Source organism: Erpetoichthys calabaricus, chromosome 5 (genome assembly GCF_900747795.2).
Source record: "Erpetoichthys calabaricus chromosome 5, fErpCal1.3, whole genome shotgun sequence".
NCBI classification, from domain to species: domain Eukaryota; kingdom Metazoa; phylum Chordata; class Cladistia; order Polypteriformes; family Polypteridae; genus Erpetoichthys; species Erpetoichthys calabaricus.
Window position 1 is genome coordinate 8170015 of NC_041398.2, and position 13456 is coordinate 8183470.

General features: G+C 40.4%; 4 protein-coding genes across 8 annotated transcripts in view; 2 read left to right on the forward strand and 2 right to left on the reverse strand.

Annotated features, from left to right (window-relative positions):
• Positions 1–13456, forward strand: part of LOC114641514 (gastrula zinc finger protein XlCGF7.1-like) — a 688851-nt gene that overhangs the window by 521180 nt on the left and 154215 nt on the right. The window lies entirely within an intron of this gene.
• LOC114641540 (tigger transposable element-derived protein 1-like) overlaps positions 1–13456 on the reverse strand; it is a 769935-nt gene that overhangs the window by 363646 nt on the left and 392833 nt on the right. The gene's annotated exons all lie outside the window — the stretch shown is intronic.
• LOC114641539 (zinc finger protein 501-like) overlaps positions 1–13456 on the reverse strand; it is a 419195-nt gene that overhangs the window by 181199 nt on the left and 224540 nt on the right. The window contains exon 2 of one of the 4 annotated variants that reach the window (XM_051927951.1): positions 10893–11549. The exons of the other annotated variants lie outside the window; for them this stretch is intronic. Coding sequence (XP_051783911.1) covers positions 10893–11549 — 657 coding nt within the window. The remainder of the gene's footprint in view (positions 1–10892; positions 11550–13456) is intronic. 4 annotated transcript variants of the gene reach the window in all.
• LOC127527842 (oocyte zinc finger protein XlCOF26-like) overlaps positions 1–13456 on the forward strand; it is a 192433-nt gene that overhangs the window by 22195 nt on the left and 156782 nt on the right. The window lies entirely within an intron of this gene.

A 13456-nucleotide genomic window follows, 5' to 3' on the forward strand; every position in this document is an offset into this window, starting at 1 on the left:
GAACAATCACGCTTGTCTCAAACTCAAAAGTTATTCAAAAATGTTAAATTTCTTGGCTTTCACAAATACGTTCAGTTGATATGAACAAGACATCCAGTATTTCACACAAAACAACTTAGTAATGAAAACGGTGATGGATCAAATCAATAAATAAATGACTGTTTCCTAAAATGTTTTCATTTCAATTTTAAAACCAATGTTATATGTAGCACTGTTTTTGCAAACCTTTAAAAATTAATTAAGGTTACTATTGTTTCACTTGTTTATAATTTGCTAGTGAGAATATGAAATACATTTATAGATTGAAAATCTCTAGCTATGAGTTTCATGAGGTACATTCTGTTTGAAACACTAAGTGGTAATAAGATTTGTTACTTTTACTATAATGTAACGACGGCTCAGGAGAAAACGTAATGAACAACCATTCAAAATAGTAAAAGAAAACTACTTCATATCGGCAAAGTGCTTAGAATGGTTGGATAGTTAAGTGTGAGACTGGAAGTCATTTATGTTTGTCCACATAGAAACTGCTGTAATTTTGTTGTGATACCGTCTCACAGAGGGCACGATGTGAGTGACGTTAGGAAAGGGGGTTAAGATAATCGCGTCATTACATGGGCGTGTTGTGCACATGGGTATGTTGCGCTGTCAAGGGCGTTTCGTGACTAACACTATGGGCGTTTCATGATATGGAGGGCATTCTGTGTCTGACGTCTGAGGTATTGCAGTCTGCAGCTTCACTCTTTTGCAGTATCCAGGGTTTTGTATTGGTCTTCACTGCAGTGTAACAATCAGCCATCTGACACCATGTGACCACTGACTAGTACCCTCCACTTGTCACTTGATGTCCCCACAAACGCAGGTCATCTTTGTGTTTGTAGTTTGGGGTCAAAACAAATTTCACAGGATTTCGGGGGGCAGCACGTCTGTGAGTGAATTTGGTGTTGTGAATCCAGGGTGAGTGCGGCTGTCAGGGCCTCCATTGTTATTGGATTTGAGGAGCCAATCAGCTGTGAGGGGCGGGGTGTGAGAGAGTAATGTGGATGTAGCAGCAGTTAAGTGTTTTGGTTTGCAGTGCACAGTGAAATATATAAGTGATTGTTTTAGAAACGTCATAAAGAGGTGGCTGAAATGGTCAAGTAAACAAGCAGAATGTTTCAGGGGGTAGTGAACTGGAACTCTGTGATGTTCTTTCATGCCCCTAGTAAGTCTTGCCAGTTGGCATGTATGCAGTTTTCATAACAGGATTTGTGCTGAATTCAAGTGATATTGAAGGACAAGGACATTATGGAGAAAGACTTTTATCTTAGGCTGGTTGTGCTCTACACTAAAGTACCTCATGTCTTTACACCAATCAGAGAATGATATTCAGGCATTAATTCAGCACTGTTATGCAAATTAAGTTGTTTATAAAATGGTCCTCTGCCCCTTTTCTTTGACCATTCTCTAACAGACTACTGTGATCAATGCTTCATCTTCTGCATTGTCCGAGGAGTAAATTAAAGATGTAATGGACGAGTTTCCTCCTGCCTGATCCATATTACTAAACGAGAATGGTAAACCGGATATGGACGCAGGGACCTGCCCGTGGACGCAAAAGACATAGTGCGCAGGCGCCACACAAAGCCCCCCTCTCCAACGAGAATGGTAAACCGGATATGCCCATGGCACACAAAAAAAAAGGAGTCAGACGCAGGCGCCACACAAAGCCCATAGCATACAAAAAAGAGGAATCACACCCACGCCCCAGAGTGAAACGGGACAGACTACGGAGTACACACACTAACATAAATAAGAAATGAGACACAAAGCCCCCCTCCACTAACAGAAATAAGAAATGAGACAACGCGCCCATAGCACACAAAAAAAGAGGAGTCAGACGCAGGTGCCACACAAAGCCCATAGCACACAAAAAAGAGGAATCACACACACGACCCAGAGTGAAACGGGACAGACTACGGAGTCCACACGGTGTCACCCATCAAGCCCGAGATTACAGCGCCCAAACCCAGTGTAAAACGGGTCAGAATACAACAACAACAACATTTATGTATATAGCACATTTTCATACAAAAAGTAGCTCAAAGTGCTTTACATAATGAAGAAAAGAAGAATAAAAGACAAATAAGAAATTAAAATAAGACAACATTAGTTAACATAGAAAGGAGTAAGGTCCAATGGCCAGGGTGGACAGAAAAAACAAAAAAAAAACTCCAGAAGGCTGGAGAAAAAAATAAAATCTGTAGGGGTTCCAGGCCACGAGACCGCCCAGTCCCCTTTGGGCATTCTACCTAACATAAATGAAATAGTCCTCTTTGTAGTTAGGGTTCTCACGGAGTCACTTGATGCTGATGGTTATACAGACTTCTGGCTTTTAATCCATCCATCATTGTTGGAACATCATGGTGCTTTGGGTAGATGGTGGTGGCACAAGCCACCACCAATAGGACACCGGAAAAGGAAACAGAAGAGAGAGTAGGGGTTAGTACAAATTTTGAATGAATAGTTATTATAATGAATTGGATATACAGAGTGTCAGGATTAAATTACAGTGAAGTTATGAGAAGGCCATGTTAAAGTAATGTGTTTTCAGTAGTTTTTTAAAGTGCTCCACTGTATTAGCCTGGCGAATTCCTACTGGCAGGCTATTCCAGATTTTAGGTGCATAACAGCAGAAGGCCACCCGCCTCACCACTTCTTTTAAGTTTTGCTCTTGGAATTCTAAGGAGACACTCAGTTGAGGATCTGAGGTTGCGATTTGGAATATAATACGGAGTCGAGAAAGGTTCACAAATCAAACCCGACATGATACGCCTGCCCAAAGTAAAACGGGACAGACTACTGAGTCCAGAAAGGGTCACAAATCAATTGGAGTACAGAAAGCACCAGACAGTACGCAAACACACTACACATGCATGATCCACGCACCTCTAATAACCCACAAGCAAAAACACGATATAGTACAGAAACCCCACAAATACGGACTCCACAACATATTTGAATCACATTACAGTGATACAATATTAACAGTGCAACCACACAAGACACAGGCACAACACCTGATGGGTAATAAGAATAAATGGACACTCCGTATTAAAGGTTCGTCATCCTCACACGTGAAGACTATACAGCATAACTTAATCATCACATTATAGTCATACATTTTTAACAATTCAACCACAGAAAACGCTACGTATTAACAATAAGTGCAATCCATTATCCATGTTACTAACGCTAAACAAGGAAGAACTAATGGAGTTGCGCTCACGCCTCCAAAACAATACACCAGATACCACTGTTAACGCGACGGGCTATATTATGTCCAAAGAATATTGATGTGGATCACATAATTAACCAAGTCATTGCATTACTACCTGGAGAAAGCCGCCTCTTTCTAAGTACTGACAAAATTGATTCTGCAGACGACATTGAACATCTTAATTTCCCTTTACAATATCTGAACACTATTAACCCAGCCGGATTGCCACAACACAATCTTAACCTTAAAATCGGAACAATTGTCATGCTATTAAAAAACGTTAATACTAAACAGGGTTTATGCAATGGTACACGTTTAGTCATCCACACCATGACAGACAATGTTATTGAAGCAAAAATACTTACAGGATCACATCCTGACAATACTGTTTTAATTCCTAGAATTCACCTTACAAGTTCTGCCCTTGAATTGCCATTTACACTTGGGCGACGCCAATTTACCAGTAAACCTGCATTTGCCATGACAATCAACAAATCCCAAGCACAGACCATGGACAAACTTGGCATATACCTCTCTGAGCGCGTATTTGGACATGGACAACTTTATGTAGCCTTCTCATGAGTTTGGCGTTCATCTGACATTAAAGTTAAAGTTATAAATACTCCAATACCAAGGAAAACTCATTCAAGGACAACAAACCATCTTTACTACAAATATTGTATATAAAGAGATATTCCAATAAATCTTTGTGATTTACCATACAATACGTTCTTTACTTCCTATCCACCGTTTGAAACTGCGGAGGCAAAGCAAGCACGGGTTCAAAAAAACGCAAGCTCCTACAATTCGCGTCTGAAACTACAGCTGACCAGCGGGCACGGGTTCAAAACACCAGGGGTAGGCGAGCGAAGCGAGCCCCCTTGTTACTGACTCAAAGGGACTTTATCAGACTTGTCCTAGTAGGGGAAAAGTTTCTTTGTTTAATTAAGAAGTTGATTTCTTCCACAGGGGGCACCTCAGACCTACAGATACTTGTCTGACCAGAAGGGTCTCCATGTTGATTCACAACTGCATGACCCCGAGTGTCATTGAAAGTCAACTGTTTAAAATTCTGCTGGAGTAGCACTGCTGAAAGGCACTATATAGACTAAGTATCAGGAGCTCTGGAATAGTGACTATGTGAAGGAGCGAGTGACAGATGGGACTACTGAAGAGTGTCCCCCGTCCATTGGTCACTCAAGGGGTCCATCATTTCTGAATCAATCCACCGAGGACTCACGGGTCAGTCAGATGTTGGTCATACTGACGAGAGTTTGGTGTTCTACGGAGTCACTTGATGTCACATTAACCATTAAACTTCACCACCACCTTCTTCGTTTCCAGATTTGTCAATTCTGCTATTCTAGAAATTCCGACATTCTCAAAAAAATGAATTGTCAGTGAAGGTTTGGATCTCCCTCCGGTGACAGAGGAAAATCAGAAGTGGCAGTTTGAAAGGCTTCTTATTCATTCAAGCAGTAATGGTCTGAAATTTCACCTTGTCTGTCAAGCTGGAGATTGATTTTAAATAAATATACACTTGGATAAGATTAAATTATACTATGAGGGTTCTAAGTTGATTCAGTAGGTGCGATAGACGAGGTCCACGTTATCAAACACCCACCGCCTGACCCAGTCACACACACGCCTTGTTTTTGTGTGAATTTAATGTAATACCTCAACCTTGCCATGCAAGAAATAGACAAGCTGTAATTCTGTAGATCTGGAAACATCTAATGTTGTGTTCCTGACTGAAGTGTCGATGAAACTCCTCCAGTATATTTCATTTTCTTTTAGATTATTGGATGAAGTATGTGGTAAATTAAATGTATAAGCAAAGGGCTAAAAGACACTAAAGTCCGACCTCACTTAAACCTTAAACTGACTACTACAAAAATGCCAGGATGACTGAGGTCACGTCGTCAGGTGCAGCTCTCAGGTAGACGTCTTCTTTGTCTTCTTCTTTCAGTTACTCCCATTAGTGGTTACCACAGCAGATCATCTTCTTCCTATCCTCGTCATCTTGCTCTGTCACCTCCATCACCTTCATGTCCTCTCTCACCACATCCATTAACTATATCTTAGGCCTTCCTCTTCTCCTCTTACCTGGCAGCTCTATCCTTAGCATCCTTCTCCCAGTATACCCAGCATCTCTCCTCTGCACATGTCCAAACCAACACAATCTCACCTCTATGACTTTGTCTCCAAACCATCCCACCCGAGCTGACCCTCTAATGTCCTCATTTCTAATCCTGTCCATCCTCGTCACACCCAATGCAAATCTTAGCATCTTTATCTCTGCCACCTCCAGCTCTGTCTCCTGCTTTCTGGTCAGTGCCTCCATCTCCTGCCCATATAACAGAGCTGGTCTCACTACCATCCTGTAGATCTTCCCTTTCACTCTTGCTGATTCCTGATCTAAATCAGGGTGTCCAACTCTGACCCCAGAGGGCCGCAGTGGCTGCAGGTTTTCCTTCCTGACACTTTCTTAATCAGTAACCAATTTATGCTGTTAATTGACTTCTTTTCCCTTTCCTTTGCTAATTGAAGAATCCTCTGAGATTCTTTTTTCACTTAAATGGCAGCTAAATAAAAATGAGATGTGAAGTGAACCAACGATTGACCAGCCAGGGGGTATCAACATGACCAGTTGGGGTATCAAACTCCCACCAGTTTCACTCTAACCAGTTTCTTAATTAGAAGCCGATTGTTGTTGTTAATTGAACTCGTTATTTAATTCCATGGCTGTGCTCTCGTTTGACCACAGCAGAAAGCAGATCAGCGTCACCGAGACCTTCATCTTTCTTTATTTTCTGATACTGTATGACAGCAAAGGTTATCTGGTCATGTGTTGGGTCATTTTGTATTTCATTACTGGTTGGTTGTGAATTAAGGAATAAAATAAACAGATAAGGGGTCTGAGTCTTAAATAGCAAGTCTATTAAAATGAAGATAAAAAAGTTAATTAGCAGTAAAAATGGGTCATTAATTAAGAAAATGGTTAGAATGAAAACCTGCGGCCCTCCAGGATCGACGTTGGACCCCCCTGATCTAAATTAGACAAGGAAACAGTCAAGTCTTCATGTGCCTCGTGTGATCATGAAAACGGTGATGGTACGCAGGCGTGTGTGTGTGTAATGAAGAGTTACCGTTCGGGAGAAGCCATCAATCTAACCAAAGAGCACAATACTGTACCTTATTTAGCAAAGGAAATAAATAAATAAAATAAAATAAATAAATAAATATTAAAAGATAAAATGACTATGAATGTGTCTAACTGTACTTACCTTATTACCTCAGTCTGTCCCACCGGACTCCCTTTCACTCGTCTACAGCATATCCAGCGTGAGGTATTCTCAGTTTTATGTCTAAACCCAAAGCGTCAAGTTCATCTGACCGGTGCTGTAGACTCCTTGAGGAGAGGTTTGCTTCAGCCATACACCTCGATACACACACAGCCAAGGGACTGGCAAAGCAGGGAATGGGATTAACAGTTGGATCAGCAATCTTGGATTCTGCCTCACGTGTGATGAAGGGTGTGAGGCCGAGCGTCGGTGATGTGGCACTTAATTCTAGGGAGGCAACAGTGCAACTCGTCCTAACAACACAGTCAAGAAGGATAAAGATACAAAATGGCAACAGGCCACACTTACAATTTAACAATAAACACAGTTTATTAATTGTCAATTCATTATTAACACCACATGCTCATGAATTAATAATCTCTAATGTACAAGGCCTCCAAGAACTCAAAGTAAAGAAGCAGAAAAATTATTTAAAGCAAACAAAAATGTCAAGAACGTTCACATTGTAACAGGCCTGGCTCATCTTTGGTTAACTCTGCTGATTATCAGATGAAACGCAGAAAGCAAGCTGATGAAATGTCGGCTAACAGGAGCGCCGCAGAACAATCCCACCACTCAGGTGAGTCCTTCTGAATGAAGACAGACCAGGGAGGGCAGCTGGCTTTGTTCACGTCTTACAAGTCTGTCCTTCTCAGAGTGCCATCCACTTTGTGCTCCAGTCCCAAACTCCAAATGTGCTACGGGGTGCAGTGGGGTTGCCGATCTGGAAGTGGCACTCTATACAGGGCTGATGAATGGTGACATAAAAATCAACAAAAGAGATTGTGAGATCTTTGTGATGACATTACAGTTTCAGAACATGCTAACTGATAAATAACAGACTTATTTAGTGCATGGTCACAGATTGGAAATCAAAAACACATGAACTGTGAAGTCTGCATGTCACGGCTGTCCTCAACAGTCCACTCAGGAGTGACTGACAGTTCTTTCCACCAATCAGATTTCTTCTTTTGTTTTCAGTTGATATCTGCCTTTTCTGTGCTGTCCTTTCTGATTTTGTCCTTGTCACCTCTGCCACTGAGCGTATTTCATCAATGTCACCTCTTCATTTTGTGGTTTCCACTTTTTACATTTTTCTGCCTTCTTGCATTTCATAGCCAATGTACCCATTTTAGATAAGTCCTTGTAAGAGTCAAGCTATACTCACACATTAGAGAACATCAATGACATGAAATGTAAAAAGAGTGTGGAGAAAAAAATGAAACACAAATTTACAAAATACAGAAAGTCCAAGCAGAGTGAACCAACACTGAGTAGTGAGGGGATCAAATGTGACCTTCAGTGGTGGGGGTACAGAAGGGGTCACTTCTGCTTTTTGGAGTTTTCTGTCAAGTAAATGAAGCTGAAGGTTTGTGTAGCTGACACTCTCTCAGAGCAGAACTTTCTAATCGTCCATCCTGCTGTTGGAGTTTATTGAGCTCCTGTGGCCTCCAGCTTGTAGTCTCGACGTGAAGAAACGTTGTCTTGGGTATCGATATGAAGAAGGTGCTGAACTCAAACTGAAACCTGAACCAACACATTCAGAGTATAGAGCGTCCTTCACACACCACCCCAGGATATACTGACATGGAGCAAAGGAACATCTGTTATATTTTTAGGTTAATTTATCAAATGAACAGCTGGGTCAGCAGAGATCCCTGTGTGTTTCTGCTTTGTCTTCCCTTTTTCTCTTATATGTCAGACAATAAAATCAGTTCAGTTCATTTTAAATGTGTTCTCCATTCATTACGGTGTCTCATTTCTCATAACATTTTAATATTTTAAATAATATTCCTTCTATACATTAATTGATATTCTTCACAACTGTGGTCCCCTGTGCTAACCCTAACATGCTATTGTGACTCCCTCTTCAGGTTTTAAACATTTCTTTTTGAACCCTGAATGTTTCATTTTATTTGTATTTAGATCTTCTTAAATTCCCACTTTTGGACTCACCCTTGACACACAGCTGATGAATAAGTTTGGTTTGTAAAGACTCTTATCTTTTATAAATGAAAACCTAAATTAGTGTAAAAGTCTTATAAAGCCCCTCTACATTGGTCTGTCATGTGACGGCTCTCTTTTTAGTCTCCTGTCCTCCTCGACTGTCCCTCCCCAGTATCTGATTGGACAGCATTGCCTGTCAGCTGACATCACTAAATGACTTCTTCATTATCAGGGTTAAGAACGGCTGTCTGCACTCAGCCCAGGCGTCAGCCATCAGATGACATCCCATAAACGGTACAAGTTCATTACTACTCAGATAAGGCCCCATCTTCAAAGCTCCGAAACAAAAGTATTCCCCTTGTTCTCAGTGGCACCTCCTGGTAGTTGGCACTGTACTGTGGATTTGATTTGACTTCACTTCTCCATTTTTTATTATTAAACTGAACTTTCCGTTGTGTTCTCTGGTTGAAGTTGTTATCCCCACACTGTTCTGTTGCTACCTCATTCTGTTGTCTGGTGTTTGTATTGTTCTCACCATCTTATGTCACAGCACTGGTGCAGAGATGATCAGTCCCTGTATGGCTGATGTCCTGGCAGTACAGTTTCTGAGTCTTTCATGAAATCTTACATGCTGCTGATGACGGCTGATACAAGAGGACCACTTCAACATTCAGATGAGCTAAGAGGCTTACCACAAGTAAGACAGTCATTTATGACTATGAAGACCACTGATGTCTGAAAAGCGTTAACCACATTTAGGACAACAATGAGGTTTTTTCTTGCACCTTTAAGTTGTTGAAGAAGATTCTTGCTGTTTGTGAAATATGTGTTGTATTCCAGTGTAAATTCATATGTGGATCTGAGGTTACCTTACATCAAGGATCTGTTTGCCACTTTCCGTGTTTTCTCCACTATTCTTATGTATTTATTAACTACTTCCAACTGGAGTCCTTTACCGCATTCAGAAGATTTTTCTTCATTTTTTTGCCTGAGGATCCAATGGAAAGATCATTTGTCATTTCTGGGACAGGCTTTACTCCAATATGACTTTAAAAGTATCTCGAAAACTTTTTCTGGAAGAGTACCCTTTACCACATTCAGAACAGGTGTACTGCTTCTCTCCAGTGTGGACCAATCTGTGGCACCTAAGTGCATTTGGACGTGAGAATCATTTGCCACAGTCTGGACAGCATTAAGGTTTCTCTCCAGAGTGAATTCTCATGTGATCTTTATGACTCATGCTGTCTGAGAAAAGCTTGCCACAGACAGAACAGCTGTGTTTCTTACTAGAATTAATTATTTTATGATTGTGAAGAAAACTGTTATATGAGAATCACATTCAGTACAACTGTAAGGCTTCTTTCCAGTGTGACTTTTCGTATGCTTATACAGACAATTAAGGGGTGAAAATTGTTTGCCAAATTCCAGTCAAAGATGAGGTTTCTCTCCGGTGTGATGTCTGATGTGACTTTTTATGGCGCTTTTTTGTAAGAACTGCTTATCACATTCAGGACAACAATAAGGTGTATCTCCAGTATGAGTTCTGATGTGGGACTGAAGTGTGCTTAAGTATAAGAATCGTTTCTCACATTCAGAACAGCAATGATGTCTTTCTTCACTGTGGATTTTGGCATTTCATTAAAGACCTATCTGGCTTGTATAACATTTGACACATTTAGAACATATATACTGCATTTTCGCTTCAGTGGGAGTTTGTGTGTTTACTTGAAAAGAGCAAATGTTTAAAACCTTTTTCCACATTGAGAACAGCAATATGGCTTCTCTCCAGTATCAATTTCTGTGTGTCTTTGAAAATTGCATTTGTCAGAAAATTGTTTGGCACATTCTGGTCAATAATGTTTTTTCTCCAATGTGGATTCTTCTATGGTTCTGAAGATAGCTGATACGTGAGAATGACTTTCCACATTCTGATCAGCAATGAGGTTTTTCTCCAATGTGGATTCTTCTGTGTCTCTGAAGAGTGCTTCTCATTGAGAATGACTTACCACATTCTGGACAGCAATAAGGTTTTTCTCCAGTGTGTATTCTTATGTGCCTCTGAAGACAGCTTCTCCTTATGAACGACTTACCACATTCTGGACAACAATGAGGTTTTTCTCCCGTGTGGCATTTTCTGTGGATCTTAAAATTGCTTCTGTTTGAGAACAACATACCACATTCTGGACAACAATGTGGTTTTTCTCCAGTGTGGCTTCTTCTGTGGTTCTGAAGTTGGCTTCTACTTGAGAAGGACTTACCACATTCTGAACAGCAATGAGGTTTTTCTCCTGTGTGAATTCTTTTGTGCCACTGAAGTTCAAATCTCCTTAGAAACAATTTACCACATTCTGGACAGCAATGAGGTTTTTCTCCTGTGTGGATTATTCTGTGCCTCTGAAGATAGATTATACATGAGAAAGACTTACCACATTCTGGACAGCAATGAGGTTTTTCTCCTGTGTGGATAATTCTGTGCCTCTGACAACTGCTTTTCGTTGAGAATGACTTACCACATTCTGGACAACAATGAGGTTTGTCTCCTGTGTGGATTATTCTGTGCCTCTGAAGATTGCTTTTCACTGAGAACAATTTGCCACATTCTGGACAGCAATGAGGTTTTTCTCCTGTGTGGGTTATTCTGTGCCTCTGAAGATAGCTTATACAGGAGAAAAACTTACCACATTCATAACAACAATATGTTTTTTCTCCAGTGTGAATCTTCTTACGCTTATTAACATCACCTTTCTGTGTGAATTGTTTGCCACATTCCAAACAACATTTTTCTCCAGTGTGAACTTGGATTTCTTTCTCCACTTGCTGTCGATCAGTTTTGATGGTTTCTGTCTGTGTTACTGAAGTAGCAGGGAGACAACTGCACTGCAAAAAGGCTGCTGTCAGGTTCTCTGATCCTCTTGCTGATTTCTTCATACCTTTCTCTTTGTATTGAAGAGAGGGCTGACAAAATGAAGGTGGAGAGAAGCTGCCATTCTTCTGTAAATCTGAAAGAACACAAACATTTTAACTATTGTTTTTTCCCCTGACATCTTAATCCAAGTCGACTTGCAATATTTGAGACACAATTGGTTACATTTCTCTCGTTTTTCCAAATAGAGAACAGGCAGGTCACGTGACTTGCTGATGGTCACATGGTGTCAATAGCTGAATTTGAACCTGCAACTTCAGAGTTTGATGTCCAAATTCCTAAACACTACCCACTTTAACACTAGAATTACCAGAGGCTACGAAAAAACTCGTAAATCCGTCCCACCTTAAATCGCGTCTTAAATCAGTTTGCATCTCTCCGCCAGAGTCTTTTGTCATCTAAATGTGCTGATAAACACAAGCTACTAGCAGCCAGCTATTCCATCCCCCCACCGTCTTAGAACGAACTTCTCCTAGCTCATGCCTTGCCTTGATTTGATTACAGTATCTGAGATTGAAGTGGAGTTTTAGAGTGGAAATAATATAGCGTTATTTGGAATACACGCATTTCATGTGTGTTCCGTTTCTATAGTAGTCTGTGCAAACACATTTTTAAAACAGAAACGTTTTTCATATTCTAATACTAAATGACAACATGTAGGCATAAACTATATAACGTATGAAGCCTGAAGTCCATATATCAAAGAAACACTTTCACAAAAGGTACAAATAAGAGAACACGTGCGCTTTTATTCAAAAATATAACTGCACAAAAAAAAAAAAAGCCGCGTTAGCATGCCACATTGACACTCTTACTACAACCGTCGCGATGGCGTAATGGCATCAGCTCCTGACTGGGAATCAGAGGGTGGCGAGTTCGATCCCGCACGGCTCCACTTCAAGAAGTGAACTGCTCTTATTCTTACAATTTTAGAATAACAACATAAATTTGATTTCAGTCTGTAACAGGCGCTGTAACTTATGATACTGGTAAAGGTTAGCTTTTTTTTTTTTTTTAAATTCACTTTTCATTCTCGCAGTCGCATTCAGAATCAATCCATACAACTCCATCTGACATAAAGACACACTATAGGTCTGCAGTGTACCACGATGCATACTACCGAACCCCCCCTCCACACAAATGGTTCTGACACACAATCGCTGGCGAAGCTGCCTTCTTCGTATCTCACCATCACTTGAAATCACCAGTTCTTAGCATTGCACTACGCAAGCTGTCGTATCAACCACCAACTGTAACTTGCTTTCTTTATTCTTCGGTTATAGTCTTGAATAAAAGTGCACTTTTATTTATGTGAAAACAGCTGTGTCAGATGGGGTTGTATGGATTGATTCTGAATGCGACTGCAAGAATGAAAAGTAAATTAAAAAAAAAAAAAAAAAAAAGCTAACCTTTACCAGTATCATAAGTTACACCGGCTGTTACAGACTGAAATCAAATTTATGTTGTTATTCTAAAATTGTAAGAATAAGAGCAGTTCACTTCTCGAAGTGGAGCCGTGCGGGATCGAACTCGCCACCCTCTGATTCCCAGCCAGGAGCTGATGCCATTACGCCATCGCGACGGTTGTAGTAAGAGTGTCAATGTGGCATGCTAACGCGGCTTTTTTTTTTTTTTGTGCAGTTATATTTTTGAATAAAAGCGCACGTGTTCTCTTATTTGTACCTTTTGTGAAAGTGTTTCTTTGATATATGGACTTCAGGCTTCATACGTTATATAGTTTATGCCTACATGTTGTCATTTAGTATTAGAATATGAAAAACGTTTCTGTTTTAAAAATGTGTTTGCACAGACTACTATAGAAACGGAACACACATGAAATGCGTGTATTCCAAATAACACTATATTATTTCCACTCTAAAACTCCACTTCAATCCCAGATACTGTAATCAAATCAAGGCAAGGCATGAGCTAGGAGAAGTTCGTTCTAAGACGGTGGGGGGATGGAATAGCTGGCTGCTAGTA